This window comes from Poecilia latipinna, unplaced genomic scaffold (genome assembly GCF_001443285.1).
Source record: "Poecilia latipinna isolate Pla-1442-1.1 unplaced genomic scaffold, P_latipinna-1.0 Scaffold526, whole genome shotgun sequence".
Classification (NCBI taxonomy): Eukaryota; Metazoa; Chordata; class Actinopteri; order Cyprinodontiformes; family Poeciliidae; genus Poecilia; species Poecilia latipinna.
The window spans coordinates 92,037-113,540 of record NW_015113142.1 but is presented as its reverse complement, the minus strand read 5'-3'; the positions used below and the strand labels follow the sequence as shown (position 1 = coordinate 113,540).

The 21,504-nt window shown below is 41.0% G+C and overlaps 1 protein-coding gene across 1 annotated transcript in view; it reads right to left on the bottom strand.

Annotated features, from left to right (window-relative positions):
- ephb6 (eph receptor B6) overlaps positions 1–21,504 on the bottom strand; it is a 59,280-nt gene continuing 37,776 nt past the window's right edge. The window contains exons 6-19 of the mRNA XM_015040765.1: positions 9,880–10,035; positions 9,251–9,522; positions 7,461–7,542; positions 5,405–5,529; positions 5,153–5,315; positions 4,344–4,458; positions 4,193–4,248; positions 3,790–3,906; positions 3,464–3,711; positions 3,163–3,381; positions 2,924–3,073; positions 2,328–2,512; positions 2,083–2,241; positions 1–1,330 (exon numbers count right to left, since the gene is read on the bottom strand). Coding sequence (XP_014896251.1) covers positions 1,225–1,330; positions 2,083–2,241; positions 2,328–2,512; positions 2,924–3,073; positions 3,163–3,381; positions 3,464–3,711; positions 3,790–3,906; positions 4,193–4,248; positions 4,344–4,458; positions 5,153–5,315; positions 5,405–5,529; positions 7,461–7,542; positions 9,251–9,522; positions 9,880–10,035 — 2,153 coding nt within the window. The 3' untranslated portion in view covers positions 1–1,224. The remainder of the gene's footprint in view (positions 1,331–2,082; positions 2,242–2,327; positions 2,513–2,923; positions 3,074–3,162; positions 3,382–3,463; positions 3,712–3,789; positions 3,907–4,192; positions 4,249–4,343; positions 4,459–5,152; positions 5,316–5,404; positions 5,530–7,460; positions 7,543–9,250; positions 9,523–9,879; positions 10,036–21,504) is intronic.

Sequence of the window (21,504 nt, the reverse complement as noted above, 5' to 3'; positions counted from 1 at the left end):
AATAAAATCATATTTATTTTACAAATTTGCACAATTACAGAATAGTGGTGAACCCTCATACAAATAAACTGCTAGAAGTGTGTGTAGCCTGACACACTCATCTCTAACGCATCCACACACACGCACAGAATCATGTTACAGCAAAAATCCTGGTGGACATAACAGCATAGTCATCCTTACAACACACACACACACGCGCAGCCACACGCAGACACACACACACACACACACACACACACACACACACACGCTTCTGTCAAACTGCCACAAAGCATCTTGCTCCCTCCAGGTGTAAATCAGATCAGATTTTCTCCGTCTTTCCCGCTTCTCACATTCACCATGCTCCAGTGACTGGGTGTCTTTACTCAGGCAATCGAATGAAACAGAGGTGACGTGTGAAATGTACACAGACGGTGCTGCTGGCTTCTGTTTCTGTCACGGTTCTGGTGAAATTTTGATGTGGGGAGGTGTGCCGTCACCGAGGACGGCGCGGACCGTAAGAGAGGAGCTTCTTTTAGACCCTGGATTTGCCTTCTTAAAGGACACAACATGGCTTAGAGTGTTCATACAAAAACATTTCAGTTTTCCCAGTGACTTACTGACTTTGGACTGTTGGTTTATCACACTTTTGCTTAAACACTAAACAAACTTTATATTTTTCTGAAAGCAAAGTTCAGCCACTGTAATCTGTTAGGTAGTTTGGTTGTTTAAGTAGAGAGGAAGTGATACAGCTTTACAAATAACTAAAAGGAAAAAAAAAATAACAAAACCTTTGATTGTCTTCACGCAATTCTTTGTGAGGAAAGATCTCCTTGAGTTTTCTTTTTATTATTTAAGAAAAACCTTTTTGTTGTCTTACTTCATTTGGAACGGGTGAAATGGGACAGAGTCTCAGCGAGAAGGGACAAAGAATGATGATGAAAAGACAAGTGAACAGCACAGGAAAAAAAGAAACGTTAAAGTCCTCTTCAGAAATCTTACAAACCTCAATTTGACCTGGACTTCAGCTCCCATAGTGCACCTTTCTTCTGTTCTTTCCAGTGGGAGGGCCTTCCCTTACCGTGGCGTATCAGGTTTTTTTTTTTTTAAGAATATACAGTTCAGAGTGACGCTTTTAGCGGATCCTCTTTGTCCGTTTCTGCTTAATTGCAAGTGCCCCCATGAAATAAGAAGGACGAGTGAAGGGAGGTGGAAACCGGGACAGATTGTGCTCTGGCTGCGGTCTCAGACCTCCACCTGGCCCTGTGTCAGGTGGGCCCTGAGCTGCTGGGCTGCGCTGAAGATTTTCCTCTGATGGCCCAGCAGGTTCACACCAAGGTTCTGGACATCTCTGAACGAGACACAGAAAGAAAGGCAGTCCAGTTAGCAACATAAAGCAATCAGTTCAGCTTTATGTCGGCAATTTCAGACGCTTACTATCAGCCAGTGTGTGTTTCTGATAATTGTCTTGTTGGAACTCACAATGGTTTCCCAGTGCAAACCATCAGAATTTAGATTTTGTTCTAAGTTGAAAATTGAGGCAGAAGTCCTTCTTAATCATTATTGCATCCCCTTTGATGCACCACTTCCACTGAGCCTCATCATGATGCATCCACCACCATGCTTTACAGTTCATATGACATTCTTCACCTTGACTATTCCAAGTTTACTTCAAAAAACGTCTAATATTTTTCCCTAAACTTTTCCACAAATGACATTTGACCTGTTCTCACCATCCGACTAAGAATCTGTAGATGGACCTGAAGGTTAGTTTGATGATCGTCCAACCTCAAAAACGTGGCTCATCACCAAAGTTGAATGATTAAATATATCAGGGGAAACATGAAAGAAGCTGAGCAATTATAAAAAGAGCTTGTTTACTGTGACACCCACTAAAAAGGTTTTCCGTGGATTATTGAGGAACACAGGACAGATTTCTGACATACTGTCTTTTTTTTGTTAAAATATAACAATTAAAGAACTTATTCTTCTTGAAAATAGTACCTTTTGATCTTATGACGTATCACGAGGGCATGCAAACTTCTCACAAGACCTGCTGAATATTTTTCAACCTGAAATTGTGGAAATGACTCTTGAACTTACTCCATAGTGAGTATGCTGACTCTGTCTAACGTGTCTATGTTCGCCCGGTCAAACTCCTCCTGATATCTCTCCATCCTCAGCGCTTTCAGCCAATCGCCGACGGTCACCACTGCCGTTAAGTCTGTGGGCGTGGGGCTGAGCAGCGGTTGCGAGCAGCTCCTGCGAAGGCCAAAAACAAGAGATTGAGATGCATTGTTGCGGACGCAGATTGCCCGGCGTGTGTTTCGAAGCTGCTGCTGCCTCACCGAGTTGGCTCGGCCTTGAGGGATGCAGGGTGCCTGATGAGCCGATCCAAAGAGGAGAGGAGCTGGTCGAAGCCTGGTCGCTCCCCCCGTTCGGCCTGCCAGCACTGAAGCATCAGGGAGTGGAGGGCAGGGGGGCAGTTGTGAGGTGGAGGGAGCCGATACTGATCTGCTACCGCCTTCATCACCTGCAGACCCAGAGGCACCGAATGCACAGGTTACGCACAGATGAAGAGAGACGGGGCTCCCGGAAAAGGTCAACGTGTGCTTGTAAGAGCATTTGGAGGAACACTATGGAGATTTTAGCCCTTTGGCATTTTGTGAACTACTAAAATATTCAAGAAGCAGGGAGAAAGGGAGCACATTTATTCTGAATCAGCATGTTTGTGTAATAGCAAAAACAAGCAAAAAAGTAGAAACATGCACAAAAATTATTCCTGCAAACCCTCTATGAGTTTAAATGTAATAAATCTAGGACTTCTGGAGACGGTCTACCTTCCCAGGGGGGAAAGCAGTTCTGCACGGTTTTGGACTGCAGTGAGTATGCAGTATGCTCACCAATCACCAAGTTCCCGCTTAGGTCACAGTCCCATCCTCACCTCTTGGTTGCTCATGTCCCAATACGGGCGCTCTCCGTAGGACATCACTTCCCACATCAGTATGCCGAAGCTCCAGACGTCGCTGGCTGTGCTGAACTTTCGATGTTGAAAAGCTTCTGGTGCGGTCCACCTCACTGGAATCTTACTGCCCTGATAGAGACAACAGAGCCAGACAGTCAGACTGACAATCACCAATCAAAGAAGTCAAATGAAATGAAAACAAAGGTCTCGGAGCGCACCAGAGAGGCGGTGTACGTGGGCATGTTGTGATCCAGACCCCTCATGAGTCTGGAGAGGCCGAAGTCAGAAACTTTGCACACCAGGTTGGAGTTGACCAGCACGTTTCTGGCAGCCAGGTCCCTGTGAACGAAGTTTCTCTCGGAGAGATACCGCATCCCGGCACCAACCCCCCTGAGCATCCCAACGAGCTGGAGGACACTGAACTGACCTTCGTTCTCCTGCAGAGGAAGCGGGACAGAACATCTGAGTTGTAGCATGGAGTCCGATGGCGCAAACGAAAAAAGGAGACGTTTTTCTCACCCTGAGGAAACCATCCAGTGGTCCGTTCTCCATGAACTCTGTGATGATCCTCTCCGGAGGAGTGCGCGTGACGACCCCCTCCAACTTCAGCACGTTGGGATGATCAAATTGTCCCAGGACCCCCGCTTCACTGAGAAACATGCCCTTCTCTCTGTCAGACGCCCCCCAGCGAAGAGTCTTCACGGCCACCAGCACTTCCCTGCGGCCCACAGGACGGTAACGTCCACGAGACACTTCGCCAAACTGGGCTGAACGGGGGCAGAGCCAAACCAGTTAGCCGGAGCTGAGAAGGTTACAGGAGAGATTTAGGAGGACATCAAACCAACCTGCACCAATCACCTCCTCAATCTTGATGTGAGAAGGCTCTATTTCACGGGCAAATTCTTTAACGGCCTCACTGGGGTCTTCATAAGTGGACGGGTCCACGTAATACTTAACACCACCTGGAAATACAGAAAGAAATCAGGGATTTTAGCCACTTATTGACACAAATCCCGACAGATTTTATTATCCCAATGATGGGATGATCCTTAAGAGTATCGCTAATCTACTCTTTACAAAAATAATTATTAATTTCATTTATTCGGAAAAAAATATTCAGCTATAGATGGATTGCGGACGTTTTAAGCCGTTCTGGTGATATTTCTGGATCTTTTGCTATTATGTCTTTGTCTCGTTATGCACATATAAATAAACCTAATAAAGTTTCAGTAAACCAAACATACTCACCACGATTACTGATGTACCTCTGAAGCCGGTCGCTGTAAGGACTCTCTCTCCTCTTGCTGCAAAATGAATAAAAAGCATGTCAATTTCTAAAAAACATGATAATTGATAATTGAGAACATAAAAGCATGAATGCATATTCTTAAAGACTTACCTGCGAAACACAACCACGACAATGATTGCTGCCACCACGAGGAGAAACGCTGCCCCGCCCATCACTGAGCCGACGAGCAGAGGAAGTCGGTTCTGGATCTGCTGTGAATGCTCCTCTGTGGGCGACACAACAGGACAGTCCAGGCTCAGATCCAAACCTCTGCTGTCGAACGCATTCAATTTGAATGCGCAGTTTTAGCGTTTCCACCTGAAAAGATTTGCCCTTGAAGTGTACCCTGTGCTTAGTTACCCTATGAGTTGTCTATGTAAGTTGCTTTGTACAGTACAATAAACATAAATGATGTGCAACTTGTTTCAATTTGTCAAAAGCATGTTTAATGGGATTATCTGGTCTAGTTTTCAAAGTATAAATTCATTTTTAAATGTATATTTTAAAAAGAAAAGGAATGTTTTTTGTTTTTTTTATTATTATGGACGTGAGAAACCCCAGCGTGAAACCAACTAACAAAAGCAGCAAAATAAATAATCTAATCCTGAATATTCCATTGTCAAAATAATACTAACTATTATTACATTTACTACATTTCCTTCCTAGGAAATCCATCCATCCATCCATCCATCCATCCATCCATCCATCCATCCATCCATCCATCCATCCATCCATCCATCCATCCATCCATCCATCCATCCATCCATCCATCCATCCATCCATCCATCCATCAATAATCTAACACACTATCCCTCTCAGCTTTGCTAGGGGCCCTGGTGCCAATGTCCATCAGCTGAAATCCCACAAGTGCAACTCAATTTTTTATTTTTATTTTTTACTGTGATAACAAGTTGAGGTACCGAGCGGCAGCGTTGTGAAGTAGATGGTGCTGCTGTACGGGCCGTAGCCTCGTTCATTTCGAGCTCGGATCTGGAAGGCGTAGATGGAGCCGGGAATCAGGGCGTTGACGGTCACCGTGTTGGTCTCGCTGTACACCGTCATGGCACTGTCCACGTCTGAGCCCTGAGGAACGCAGGCGAAGAAAGTCCCGTTCATTTTCTCTAGCCAAATAAAAAGCATGTGAAAGTTATTAAACTGGTTTGCAAACACGCCTTGTCGTAATATCGTAGTTGGTACTCTAGGATGTCTCCGTTGGGTCGATCCGGCTGAGGCCAAGAGAGCGTGATGGAGTCTGGGGCTCGGCTCAACTGGTGCAACATGGGAACTGTACTGGGAACTGTGGTGGGCGAGACAACAGCAGTTTTATATCTGGTGTGATGATTATGGCTTTCAGCAAAAGACAACATAAAAGTCAATGACAGACAAAAAAACAAAAACAAAAAAACAATAAAAAAAGTTATAAAAATGTTCCACAGATAGTCACATACAGTGAGGGTAAGTCACAAAAGGTCAGGGCTTTCTGTTTAGAGAGTACTGTTTCCCAACATATTAAGGGAAAGATGTGTGGAAGGAAAAAATACGGCAGAAAAAGATGCACAGACAACAGGTTTCTCAGGCCTTGAGAAAATTGTAAAGTCAATTCAACTCTTTAATTCAAGACTTTGGAGGAAATGCACAAAATATATACTGCTGCTGAGTCAGTGCTTTAAGAGCCAGACACATTCAAAACATGTGATACAACTATTGCATCTGTGGTGTTAAGCCATCCCTGAATCGGAGACGTCAGTGGTGACTTACTAGCGTTAAGGAAGAGGAGACAAATATATGGTTGTTGCTTAGTAATCCAAAAATGAAACTAATTGTAGAAGAATGGAGAAGCAGAGAGTCCAACTTAGAGGCTCCGTGAAGTTTCTGGTGGTGGTCAATTGTCCGAAAATCAGCATCGCTAAAGTTTTAAACACTTTGTGGTCTGCTGAGAAGCTTTACGGCGACATTGACGTTTTCTTTAATGACAATGGTATCACACTTTGAATGGCTAGCAGAGAAGCTATGTGTTATTGTCAGGAGGCAGATAAGAGGACAGCAGAGCAGAACGACGAGCTGAAGGCTAATATTTACGCAACACTAACACCTCAGCAGAGCCACAGACTGATCCCCCATGCTACACTGCACTGATGCAGCAATTCATGCAAAAGGAGGCCTGAACAAGTACTGAGTGCATATACTGTACAGTACTCTGACATACCTCTCTGAAGGATGACATTTCTGATTTAAAATCCTATTTTTGCTGTTCTGATGTAACATTCTGTCATCTGATGATGTTCATTTTTGTGTTTTCACTCGCTGCAAACCATAATTGTCAACATAAGCAGACATAAATGCTCAAATGTATCACTGTTAAGTGCAGTCAATCCATATCATAAATGTGTTTAGTTTTTCTTTTGTAAGTTATTAAACTAACATTAAGTTTTTGGTGTTGATCAGATTAATTAAGAAACTCCTGTATTTGTGTGGATCAACTCAGCAGTGGTTTGTTTTGATCTTAATTGAACTGGACTGCAGCTAATTAAAGTATATATGCAATTAACTGAATCTTCCTTACAATGATTTAACCTAATCAAATTTCATTGTTGCTGAATTAAATCCTAACAAAGATTCGTAACCACATGGGGGCAGTATTACTTAACCTGTGTGGGATGTTCAAGAGCGTCTAAAAGTGGAGTTTTATGGAGCGCCAAGCAGGATCTCGTTACAGTCACTGCGATGGCAAGGCGACTCAAGCTACAGAAAACTTTCTTTGCATGTAATCAATAATCTCCTGAGGCCCCTACACTGGGTTGTTGGATAATTTAGATCAATTAAAGTTCAAGTTTCTCGTAATTGGCTTCTTGGAAAGCTACAAAAATCATGCACTTGATCTGTACAGCGCTTAGCTTTCCTTTTGTCTCCCAACTCATTTGCTTTCATCTCTCTTCCTGTCCGTCTCTTTGTCTTCCCATCTCTCATTCGTCCCTTTCTTCCCACTCGGAGATCATAATGAGATCTGACAGCACGCTGAAACATTGAGCGACCCCTCGTCCAGAGAGCGGCAGCAGCAGAAAAGATGGGGCTGAAGCACCGAAAGAGATAAAAGAGGAGGGGCAGAGACCACCACACACACAGACACACACACACACGCACACACACACACACACACACAGACAGGATCCACAGAGCTTCTCATTTTCTTTCATCTCATCTTTTTCATCCGCTCTGTCCCGTTCTCACCTGACTGGCTGGTAGTGAAATTGATGCTTGTGTATCGAGCCGGAAAAGGACTCAAAGATGAAACCTCATTCATTGCTTGCACCTGTCAATATGGAGAAAACACACACTCTGACGTGACATTCAGAGCCAACGCTGACATTTACGACACGCGCGAGAAACAAAGACAGCCACGGAGCATTCACCATGTCAAGTCAACACATCCCAGTGAATGGGAAATATCTCCCCATAATGAATAAGAAATAGGTCGTGATTCCAACTGAGCTGTGTGGAACTAAATAATAAATGTGTGTATTTGATGATGCGGGGCTTTTAAATTAATTCAGCTCGTACCCTCTAAAATCTTCCTTATGTGAACACTGAAAAGGCCTCAGCACTCACATGAAAGTCTTAAAGCCCAATTTACAACCTGTTTCATTGATCAGTCGGAAGAGAGAGAACCAGGAAAAGAAAAAGTCAGTAATTGGAGCATGTGCAGCTTGAAGGGGAGGAGAGGCTTGTGCTGAATGAGCGAGAGTTTTGGAGCAGGCCAGAAAAAAGTTGAGCAAACATCTAGAGCATGTTGTTCAAACTGGAAATATTTTAATACCTGAATTGATCTACAAATAGATATGAAAAAAAATATTTTTTTTCTGTCAAGCAGAAGCTGGATTCAATAAAGATTGCACATTTGAATGTAGTCCACAATATCTAGCTAAAATTTAGGTGTGTGGTGCTCCAACGTGGCTTTGAAGGTTAATTGCAACACACGTTTATGTGCAATTATTGGTCTTTGTCACACAATATTTTAAATACAACTAAGAACATCGATCAGATGTAGGTCACACCCTGACCACTAGGTGGCAGCAAAGCACTTCCTTTACAAGTCTTGCTGTGGGTTGAGTCTGCATCAAATGGCACCTGAGCTGCTTTAATGGCACAAGAGTTTTGAGTCAAACGTGTGACTAAAGTTAACACAGGATTAAAAACTAGATACTGAGTAGTTCTTGTCACTGGGTTATCCGGCTGAAACAACAGCTTCCAGGTGGTTGAAAAGTTTTAAGTGACTAACATGAATTGTGTCTACAAGTTGGTTTCATCTTAAGCACGACCTAGAAAGGACAGAGACTCACCTGTACAAATGATAATATTAGAACTCCTTTCTGTTAGATTTAATGACATTACCAATGATAATATTAAAGGCCTGTAGTCTCATGTGTTTCACACTATTACAGTCCACATTGAAATAGCTTAATTGGCTAAATGTTTTCAACCTGGCAAAAAATTAAATAAATTGATCATAGAAAAATCCTACATTTTTTGAAGCAATGAGTCAAAATCAGATTGTTTTCTAACTTCCTATGCCAGCTTGCTGTGCTATGAGCGTGGGATCAAAGCTAATATTAGCACATAATCCGTTTTTATTGTTTCACCATCATATTGCCATCTGTCTTGTATTTATTGACGCTGCTGTGTATGTTACTGTTGAGCAACATTTTTATAGCCATAATGGCTGGTGAGAGTTGAATAAGGCACAACACTTTTTGTTTTCTTCCTTCCCTTGATATTTGTTCCAAAATCAGTATCTGCAATGAAAAACAAACACTGATATGCAATCTGAATTAAAATGTTTGTGTCGTCTTGATTTCATCTAAAATTTTAAATATTTCAATACAAACAAATCAGTGTGTGTTTACATCATTTCATAGGAATCATACTCCGGGCTGAAAGTTGTCTAATATTGGATATTCATTAATAAATGAAAGCTTTTGTTTATATAATGAAATATCTTTCATCGCTACAGGGACCAGTACCTGTATGAGATAAGTGACCCTGGTCAGCAGATTGTTGAGGGTGACTTTAGTCTGTTTCAGGTTGGTCTGTGACGGACTGAAGGTGACTCCCTCTCCACACCAGGAACATGCGGCTGGGTTGCTGAAGGTGGGCGAAGGGCAAATGCGACAAACTACCCCGTACCACACTTCAGTGCGGCCTCCCATGTCCACCGGCGGTCGCCATCTTAAGGAGACTCCTCCATCGCCGCTTTCATACTCCCATGTCAGAGATACTGGAGCAGAAGGAGGAGCTGAGGAGAAACAGAGGGAGCAGGAGGGTTCGGCATGTATAATATAAGCAGGGGATACTTAGACTGAAGCGTCTGGTGAAAAGTTTATGACACAAGGAAGGTTTCATGCTGGCAAAGCCATTTATTCCTGTATAAAAGTAATTGAAAGAGGCTCATAAAATAGCTCGACAGTGATGCATTTCTTAAGCGAGAACAGCTCTTTAATACTTCTCAGGTTTGTCTTTTGTAGATTCAATCCATAAAACAAGATGGATTTGGTAATTGTAACTTGATTATTTCCACAATTTGACTCCAGGGGGGGCCCCGTGCACATCTCCAAGAGAGTTGGGCATAAACAAACAAACACACAAGGCTCACTTGTGCAGGCGGTCGAGTTGGCATCGTTGGCTGCACGATAAAAGCCGCTGCGACATTCGCACACACTCGATCCCTCCTGGCTGGTTCTGCTGTTGGACGGACACACGGAGCAGGGATTGGAGCCAGACACAGACTTGAAGTAGCCCACAGGACAAGCTGCGGAGAGACAGAAAAGGGCACAAAGATGGTTGAGTACTTTCACAGTGACGAATGATACAATAAAGGCGGTCGTTGATCCTGATGAGCCACAATCCTACAGAAGTCTTAAAGCTTTGAAGAAAAGCGCAGGGCAGAGCAACAACACAATAAGCTATGGATATGTGTATCAGACAAATTTACAATCATGAAAAATGATGCATTTGTGCAAAATTAGGAAGCTAGATCATTTCTCTGGTCTGTTTTTTTTTAAAGATTTCTTAAAATCTATTCTTCATTCTCATTGCCAAGTCATAAGCACAGGCAAGAGAAGGATGCCAAAGCTCCTCCCCCTTGTGATTAAATTTTTATAATGCAACTTCACACCAGCAGCAGCTAAGAACATTGCGTTTATTGGAGATGGCAACAGGAATGAAGTTCCTGATGTTATGGTGAAGGACAGACACAAAAATAACAGCACATTTCTTATTGCTAACCCTACCCTTTCAGCAGATAACAGGAAGGCTAAATGGATTACAGCCTTCATGTGGTTTTATCCCTTTGGCTTCAAATGGTCCTTTGTTACAAAATCAATGGATTTAAAATGTTGTCAACTTTTTGGAAATCTCAAATTTAGGAGTTGCATTCTCCATAAACACGGAGCTACAGCTTTAGTTATAATAGCCAAGCTAATTTTGCAAACTGGTAATATAAATGTTGAAGATATATCATTTTGTCCAATTTTACAAACATACTGATGTTAATAAATAATGACCACATGCAACATGAAGGTGAGATAATAAAACTATGAATCCTGATTTTCTACGTTCTTGTTTTGTAGTTCTTAAGAAGAAATCGGTTTGGCTAAAAGTCGTACATGCAGATCAGAGCTTTACAAAAAAAAAAAAAAAAGATTGGAAATTAGACTCAAAAATCTGATCAGTGCATCAGCAGTTTTAACTATGACAAGTTAATCTCTCAAGTAAATCCATTGGCTTGTGCTGAGTTGGCACTGAACTATTGGAAGTACTTAAAGAAAAGCCTGGAGTAAGTAAACAAACCGATCACGTATTTGGATGTTTTGTGAATGCTGAGTATGAGATTTCAAGTTTTATGCACAAACTCGGTAATTTCCTACCGATGCTGGAGCCAGTCCCAAGTGCAGCACCTCTATAGTGATTGTGCATCCAGAGCAGAATCCTGTCTTGGGACGGAACCACTGAAATAAAACCAACCCGAAGACACCAAGACTCCAAAAAAGGTTTGGAGAGAACCCCTTTATGCTCACCACAATAATTTGTCTCCATAAAAAAAAAGTAAAAAAAAAAAGTCAAAGTATCTGTTAGGAGAAAAACATCAAACTGTATTTAGAGGGTTTTTACTAAAATGGTCTGAATTGTGTTTGGATGACATGTTGGTGTTTTAGGTTGTTGTTGTTTTTTTTATTGCTTTGGTCAGTCCTGTCAACATGTGTTTTGAAGTTTTAAAAGCATTTCAGCGCCACTTGTGGTTTCCTTTGGTTCAGAAGTTCACAGCTGTTTGCTGCTTTTCCCTGCTCTGTCATTTAATTGTTTTTACAGAGGATGTGGTTCAGGTTGAGCAGAGCACACCCAAAGCACCGGCCTAACATAAAGATCGGCTACTTTCCCACAGTATAAACGCTCTGTCAACGCTGTTAGGCTGATTTGTTTGATCAAAAATTATTAAATTAGAAATTAGTAGATAATCAAAGAGATTGGCCGGTGGCCAAAGAGACCACCCTCACTCATTCTGATCAGAGGAAAACAGATTATTCAACCTTTTTGAAAAGGAAACTGATTATATGAAATAATTTATGAGTTTCAAAAACTGAGGGAACAGTCTTCTCAATTTTACTGCATGTCTTGTTCAGTCAACCTTCACATATATTGGCACAACTGGCAGAGATTTGTAAAAAAAACAACAACAAAAAAACCTTGAAAAAGATCAATAATTGTCATAATCTCACAAAAACGTTTTACAAAAATCCTGCCTTTATTTTGAGAATATTTAATTAATGGGGGGGAAAAGCACATTCAATATGTCAAGACAACCTTAACCTAAATCCAGATGCTTGTTTTAAATTGTCTGTATTATTCAGTTTGTTTGTTTTTTCCTCTTTAATTGTGTTTCTCTTTTCATGCTGTCTTTGTGAAGCCGTTTGTGATTCATATCTGCAAAATGTGCTACATAAATAAAGTTAACTTGCATGCCCCCAAAAATGTGAAAAATAGCTGTGTGGAAGTTTAAGTTTATCACGCAGTGTGACTCACGCATACAATTTTGTCTTGTCAAAAAGAAATTAAATGTCACAGAACAAGATGCCTCAGTCAGTTTTTCAATTTGTCTCTCCATTTCCTAGAAAATATTAATTTAATTGGATAAGAGCTTCCCTTTGGGCTCAGACTGTGACAAACATTCTTTATGGTTTTCTATTACACGACTACAAATAGCTTTATTAATCAATAACAAATTAGAATGAACAAACGTTATGAAGGATAAATAACTGAGAATAACTGTAAATTAAAACGGTTATTCAATCAATCTGAATGTTTTCAGGAAATTTAAAATCATTAAGTCTTGTGACAGACAAGAGGAAAGATTTTAAAAATTTAAGTTTACTCAACTGAATTGCTTCATAACCGTCACCCTGAGGTACAAAAATAACATAGGAGGCATTTAGTTTTTAACTATTTAGAAAATCCTACAATCAGACTATCACAGAATGAATTAGTACTGATATATTTCATTAATTATTGTGTAACTATTTGGGTGCAATGAGATGCAATTAAACTGATAGGAATAGCAGTTTCCTGTGCAAAGGCTGCGTGTACTATTTCTGTCCCACACAGAATATCGAATCCTGCTGCCTACGCCAACGTTTTTCAGTTTTGAAAGCAACCTGCGATGAGGGTCAACTGTTGGCGTCAACCGTGAGACAGCCGAGGTCGACCTGAGTGAGACGTCACCTTCTGCAGCAACCTGCCAGAACCTCGACGGCTCTCAGATCACCAGAACACAGAGCCTGCAGCCTGCGGGTTGGTCTGCTTCTGTTTTTAAAGTCTGCGTGGAGGTATGTGTGAGCGCCTGGAGCGGTGTCTATTACAGGCTGCATCATTTAAAACAGGTTCACTTTGTCTGTAACCTTAAAGTGGAGTCTCTGCACCTGGAGAAGCTCTGCTGCATCTTCCTGCTGGGTGCAAATGGAAGGCTGATACCACCAGAACCCGCAGGTGTAACCAACAGAGCCACTCATATGTTTTTAACCAGCTTTAAAGTACTTTTTGAGTCGGAGGATGAAGGATGTGTGTGTGTGTGTGTGTGTGTGTCTGGTGTCTCTGGTCTGCAGAGAGGGAATGTCTGACCTTATTTATATAACCTTGTCAGAGACATGTAGCACGTCTCAAGCTTTAAATGCTGAATGAGCGTGGATGGCCCTGTGTGTGTGCGTGTGTGTGTGTGTGCGCGCGCGTGTGTGTGTGTGAGAGGTGGTGGTTTGGTAGCGTGGGAGGAGAAAATAAGAAGGCAGGATGAGAAAGAGGGGATGAATAAACAGATAAAAGGCTTTCTGTGTTCTCACTTGTCTCTGAAAGCTTGCTCAGCGATCAAACAGGTGTGAAGTGGGAAAAGGGAGGCAGCGGGAAGAGAACGAGTGATGGGAGACGGCGAAAGAGAAGAGGTGAACTCGGAGACAGACAGCCAGAGAAGGACGGAGGAACGATGACGCATCTGAACAAGTCTGGATATCAGCAGAGAGTTAATTTTGCAATTCCCTTCTAAACGCAAATCTCATTTATTACACAGAGTATGATGTAGTTTTGGCATCAAGAGGAAAATGGGACATAAACATAACATATATAAATGCTCTGGATGATTGTTGGTCTGTCTTTGAGATAGTGTGCACATTAGTGTGTGCAGATCAGAAAAGAAGTAATTTTGCAAGCAAACCTTGAATCCTCAATAATATAGTATATAGGATCTTTCAATTTCAGAAAATAAAATACATTTCCTTTATATTTGTTAGATATGCCTTTAAACTTTGATTTGGTTCAAATGTTTTGGGCATCTTTCCTCAACTTAGTCGAGCTTGTAGGTAGCTTAGCTCAGAATATTTTAAGATCTGGACAGACTTTTTCCATGGGACTCAAATCAGGATTTTTTTTTTTTTATTAATATTAATATTATTGTGACTCAAAACCATTAAATCTGCTGTCATTAAGCTACATTGTGACTAATTTGGCTGCATCCTTTGGGTTCTTTTTTCATCCAATCTTTAACTTTCTGGCAGATGTCCTCATAACAAGTTCCCCCATATTGTTCTTTCCTTATTATTTCACATATGTTGGAAAGTGCACAGGTCTCTCCTACAGGAAAACTACACAACTTGATGCAACCACACCCATATACTTTTTAATAAACATCCCTTCAAATATTACGGTATCTGTTCCTGAGGGCATTTTGGCCTCTTCCTTCCTGATGAGCCTTTCAGCCCATGTCAGTACAAACTCATTTTAGTGTTTACTAATTAAACTGCCTTACCAGCTGCACAGACAGCATCTTCACAAGGTTTTTTGCTTTTATTCTGCGGTGGCACATTCGCCATCCTTCCTGAGCATTTTATCTGGAAATCCCCACGTTGCCCACATAATTACTGGAGCAGGTGATCATGGCAGTCCCAGGCATCTCGAAACTACTTCTAATTGTTGTATAACTTTTGCTGCCTCTTGGCCATGACTCTCTCAAAGAAGAGGTTTTTAATCTCAATGAGACTTTCCTGGTTAAATAAAAAAAAATACAAATTGTCCACCTGATGCCCGAGCCGATTTCATCAAATTTTTTTCTTGATCACAAGGAGAAAATACGTTTGAGGTTTTGCCAAAGCGCAGCCACTGGTGTGTCTCCGTTTAGCTTAACGGCGTGAGTTGAATCAGAAGCTACAAAAGCCATGACATCATCATCTGATGTTTCACAGATTGTTTACGTTTTTAATTCACTTTGAGCTAAGTATTAATTCTCATTATTCAAATGATGATAAATGATTTTGGTAATCCTGACTGATCAAAAACAGGAAAAGCATAGATTTCATATCTGACAGTGAAAAACAGTTGTGCAAATTTCTGTACATGGATCTGGTTCCAGCCGTATTTTCGACGGGTTAGCAGAGGAAGCTGCAGAAAAATGAACAAGAAAAACAATAACAGAGTCGGCGTCTGGAGCCGAGTTCCTCCATCATTTATTTCCTCGCTGTACATTAACAGACGCGTTCCCGGACGGCTCTGACATGAAACATGACTCTGCTACAAAGGCTCTCATCATCGCCGCCAACACGCGCTCCAGATGCAGCGGCTCGACCCTCTTCCTCCACCTCCTCCTCATATCCACCTGATTACATCAGCCAATCAGAACGCATGCCCTCTGCCCTTCTGCTTGATCTGCAACCCCCACGTTCCCCCCCAGCTCTGCCCGTCCATCCACGCTTTCTGCCCGTTTCACAAACTGTAAGGCAGACATTTTATTATAATCGCTCACAACAAAGAAGAAATATTGTGCTTAAAGAAACCAGATAAAGTAAAACTAATATAAACAGCTAAAATAATGGCATATTTGCTAATTATTCTGCTGCTATGAGCACTTTGATATTTGTTCCAGTTAATCTGATGTTGCGTTGTATGTGATCGTAATAAAATGCATTGAAGAATAACAGAGGAAACGGTCAGAAACAGCCAACTGAATATGATTGTTTTGATGAACACCAAACTAAAAAAAAAAAAAAAGAAAAAAAAAAAAGAATGAAATTATTCTCCCCAGGAAAAAAAATAAATTGAAAAATAGAAAAAAAAGATGGCGGCGAGGTGAGTAAGTTGATGTCAACATAATACACTGCAATGTAGATCAGTGACCCAATTTCTCTCTCTCTTCTAGTCCGTTTTTCATGCACTCATTCCCCTCTTCTGGCTCCCAGCCTAATCTCTCTTTCTCTCTCTCTCTCTCTTTCGCTTTTTCCCTTCTTGTTTGCTCTTTGACACAAAAACAAAAACGCACACAATCACATAAGCTCCATCACAGATGCGACCACGCAGCAGGAGAGTCCAGTCCGCACCTGCCCACCTACAAGGACCTTTGAGTTTTTCTCAGCGGCCCTCGTCTTTCTGACTTCCTGTCTTCTCAGCTGAAGCGTTTCTGCCCTCTGTTTTTTGTCTGAGCTCCAGAATCACGCTCCCAAATGTAAAAAGTAAAAAAACAAACAAAAACAACAACAACAAAAAAAACAGCCGTTGCCTCCTTCTGGATTTCCTCACACAAATAAGCTGTGTTGTTTGTTTGAGCTTGAACATTTCATTCAGGTGCTGATAAAAGAAATAATTTCTGCTCTCTTGTGCGAGTCGCATTCAGTCCGGTGAGGAGAATTAATGCGTTAGAAGAATCTTCAAAGAAGGACTTCCCACAAACTGAATAACGGCCCTCTCAGTCTTTGTCAAGCAAACATCCATGTAAAAGAAAAGATTAGCAAATGCAAATTATCATAATTGCAGCAATTCCTTTCACTGGGATATTTACTTCAGATCTGGACTCATTAAACTTTTGAAAATCTGCAGTTTCCAAAGAGCAAAATTACGCCTCTTTTCCCCCCCTTTGTGTGCTGCTTCTGTCCTGGATAGATGAGAACATTTTGAACCGTAATTTATGAAATAAACCCTCTGTAGCGCGATACTGAGTATATTCAGACCATTCTATTATCCCCTCTGAGGAGCAGGGCATCATCATGACGGGAGCTCATGATGATGAGCTAATAAAAAAAAAAAAAAATTGCATGTGGTTGGTCTAAACAAGCGCAACTCAGATTCAAGCAGTTTTTGAGCTACTTGGGGGGACATTTATCTGAAGAATCTGTTTGAAAATGCATGTTTACGAGGCAAAATTGTCATCTCAAGTCCTGTTGCTGTCGACTCTTCGGCTTTTTCTTCTCCGGTTTCCACCATTTACATTTTGTTTCCCTGCCAGTCCTTGAATGGGTGTGTTGGCTCCTTCTGCCCAGTCTGACAACCCATCGGCTATCATCTGCTGCTTGAGCTGCTGATTAAAAACCAGTCAATGCTTCAGAGCTCGAGGAGTGGCCAGCGGACATGCAGATACACGGCAACGATTAAATGCGGCAAAACGTCACAGAGATGCTGTTTTACAAAATGGTTAATCAGAGGAAAAGCTGCCAGAATGTAGCAAATTGTTTCAAAAATGTCTTGTTATTCCTTCTTATCTTCTCTGTCTCAAATTTGCTTTGAATACTTTGGGAGATGATGGGCTGCTAAGACTGCCGCCCCCTTCTGGTGGCTCACAAATAAATCAGCCTAAATGAAAAGGCTTCCAGCACAACAAAGCAAAACAAAGAACTCAATACGTTTTTCATAAGGGGTAAGACAAAACAGCAAATTGTGACATGTTTATAAAGGAGGGAGCTTTGAAAACTCAAACTGTATTCATTGCCTCAAAGTAAAAGCTAGCTAACATCGATCAACATATTTCACGTTTCATAATTGATGTCTATAAAATGCTTTTACCATGTAAAGCACTTTGAAGTGCCTTGTTTCTGAGAATGTGCGACGCAAATAAACTTGACATTTGTATTGCAGCCATTACATAAAATAAAAAATAAACATTTCGAGTCCTGTTCATGCTCAACCTTAGATATGCAGACATATACAAAGTCTTGTGTCTAACAAACAGAGTGTTTTCGCTGTTGATCATGGTGAAAATGTGGCGTAGTAAAGCTCACATCAAACCAGCAAAAAAAAAAAAGACACAATGACAAGAATGGCTGTGATGTACCACCTTTACTGTACTCTTTATGTCTCCTCCTGAGTGTACATCATCATAATTTCCTTCATTGCCATGTTTGGTCTTTTTTTTTTAAAGTTTCCTTTGGGTTCAGAAGCTCAGAACTGCCCTCTAGTGGCTGCATTGCCAGATCCACAGCAACTCAAGAATCGCACTGAAAGCATGAGGGGCATCGATGCTGGACAACGTTAGAAATGTACATAGAGTGAGCATAAGTGGACCTGAGTCAGATCTGTGTAAGCCGAAATCATTTCTGCATCAGGAATTTCCACAACTGCCGCCAATTCTGATTGGTTAAGATCGCTCAGGCTGCCAACGACATGCAAATTTTGCGTCGTCACATTCAAACGGGGGTTTTTCCAGAAAACAGATGCAGACAGGGAAAATTGGGAAAGCAGCGAGTTAGCCAAACACACAAACAACAGACTGCAAATCACTACAAAGGTCACAGGACTGGTGATTCATGCAGTTCTCTTTATTGCATGATCAAACAAAACTTTTTGAGAGGACTTCTGAAGTCTCTTCCCTCCTGCATTGCACTCCTGAAATAACACCTGGAGGCACACAGGGTGGATTTTGGACTTCTTTGAGAGATTTCCCAGCCAGACCAGTTTTAGTGTTTCCAGAACTTTGCAGAGCAGGACAAACTGTTAATGTAGACGTTTATCCGCTGTCCCGTTTTCTGTTTGCGCTCACTCACACCATTTAGATGCAAATTATTTTAAAATCAACACATTCGTCCACTCTGTGAACAAGACACAATAAAAATCAAAACCTATTTGTCACTCGATGACTTTCTTTGCGCCACAGACAGACACATCCAAACCATGACATTCTTTATATATTTAGCTTTGACAGCTGCAATGGAAAACATCGACTGTGAAGAAAGTAAAGCGCGAACTGACCGCACATCTAAGAAGTTATGTGCTCACGGTGTCCTTTTTGTAATCTGTACTGCTCTGCACTTAGGCAGCCAAGAGCAAAAGCCCTGGCAACATTCACGACTGCTTTCTCTAAACACGTTTATCTGAGGTTTTAGGAGAGACGCCGGATTAAGTTACATGATTTATCCTGGAGCTAGGATTAGCTTGTTTTAACTGTATTGCCTTAGAGACAGCATGCGTCGACTGCCCAGAGTCCTGTAAGGGGTCATTTATTTTTCAGTTTTGAAAAATAACTATTACCAAAACACAACACATTTCTATCTTTTTTTTGTTGTTGAAATTTTGGGTGACATTTCTTTATATCTTTTTTTTTTTTTTTGCATATTTCAGTTTCTTTGGGTTTCAGTGTGGTTGCATTGGTCTTGAGGATTAGATAATTTCAACCTAACACATAACAAAACTATCAAACAACTAAAACCTGTAAGTAAAGCAAATAAAAAAACAGCACAGGCTTGACAAAGAGGTTTTAACCAATAAGCATTTTCTTACCTTAAACAACTAAAACAGGAAATAATCCATCAATTTGGATTCTATCACAGTGTTTATGTACATAACTCACCTTCTTCCCAAACCCTTATTGATAAGCAGCAGGTATCATAATAAAATCGAGATCTGGTCATATTTTAGCCTAAAAGATGCACTTTAAAAATGTTAAACCTCGCTAACACACATCCTGATTGCCATCATTTCTCCTTTAAGAAGTCTGTGAAGCATAATTTAAAGCATTTTACTTTAGAGTAAACATCACAGACCTTTTTCTGACACTGCTGTATGCTCAATAAAATCCCCAACATGCGATTGATTTGGTTTGGCTATGCATGTTCAACCACAATCATCCTGTTGGCCTGGAAACGTCCTGCAGCGAGGTCAAGCCAGAGGTCAACATTGATCAGTTATTTCATTGATTGCTTTGCTCGTGTTTTGCCCCAAAGCAAGAACTTATTTCGGAAATTAGTCCTGAAAAGACTTGCTAATAATATTGAGCTATGAACAAAATCAAGAAGACCCAAAGAACCAAAGGGAAAAGTAATCAACCCTTGAACTCTAGAACCTGTCGTAAAAAACTCAAAAAGCAAACCATCATGCCCAGATATAAAAGCTTTTGAGAGAAACAAGATCATTGACATTAATCAACTTGTCAATGTTGATTAATGTCTTTGGGATGCAAAGTAATTTGTCTTTGGGACTTGAGCAAACTGAGAGCCACTATCTAGAAACATGGAATAATTGTAAACCTGGTATATATGAAAACTGCTTTGTGGATTTATCTTTGACCTTAAAAATGTGTGTGGAAAGACATTCCTACAGCACCATACCACCCCTCTGATTTCACCTCCGGACATACACCATGAAGATTTGTGCTGACTAACCTCTCTTCGTTGGCAAATCAGGACAGTCTGACATGTGGGATATTTCAGGTCACACTCGCAAACAGCAGCATGTTGCAGCGAATGAAATCGAGGCTCATTTTGGCATTTGGCACTAATCTCTGTCCTAAATCCTCATCTGTAGCTTACAGGGAATCAAATAAACGACGTCTGTCAGAGGACGATGTGACGCCAGGAGGAAGCAACTCAGAGGGGGGGCTAAAAAAAAAAAAAGCAAAAAAAAAAACTGAAGAGCTGTTTCATGTTGTACCAAACAGGTGCAATCATGTCATGTTTCTGTGCGCTGCCTGCTTCTCCCTTTCACATTTGGGCTGAAAATGTCAAAAGGCCAACTCATCCTTACGCTGTTTGGCAGGAAAATTATTAAAAGCCAGCAGGCAGCTGCTGGCGCAATCATCTTCTGTAATTTTTCTAAAGACTTACAAGCAAATTTCTGACATCTGAATGTCACACCGATCAGTCACAATTCGGGTGTTCTTTTAAATATGATCAACAGTTCTTAGAATAAATTAAAAGAGTTTTTTTTTTTTTTTTTTTAATCATCTGTTTGCAAAAATGCTGTCTGTGTTTTTTGGAAGTGTCCAAAGTCTCAGCCAGCGTCTCAATTTATCATCAGTCCAACTGTTGTTTTTGTGACTACGACGCCAGAAGAATCAAGAAGCATGTGATAGATTAACAGAGGCTTACACAATTCTCAAAGGAGTCGAGATCTGGACATGTGAAAATGATGTCTCATGCTTTCTGGACTATTCTTTTCACGACTTGAGCCCTAAATGCTGCCATCTTGGAATGCGTCCACGCCATTGGAGATGAAAGGAATCTATTCCTAAAATCTAGCAGCGCTCACAGAGACAGTTCGCGCCTCGCACTCGCATGGAAACGACACGTTTTTGGTGGGATTAGGCTTCGACTGAAAACTCAACCTCTTTTTGCTAATATGCGTAAACATGAATAAATGAGATGCTGGGAACAATAACCATTTAACTGCCTGCGTTGTGCATTACCGGCATTGTTTTGTGTACGAGAAACCACAAGAGCATTCGAGTTGTTTTGTCATTTTTTTATTTATTTTTTTTTATTTGTCTGGCTCACATTTTCCTGACTGTTTGGCCATTAAGTTGTATCATGCGGTGACAAAATTAATGCGTGAGAGTCATGAAAGAAATAATGAGCAACAGTTTTGTTTTGGGAATCTCAATAGTTATATTTAGAGTGCTGCTCTTCTGTAATTTGAGAGTCAGGGCGGCTTGCCAATTAATGTTCACGTTATTGCCACCTACAGAGTCAGAGCTGTACTTTCTGTGTTT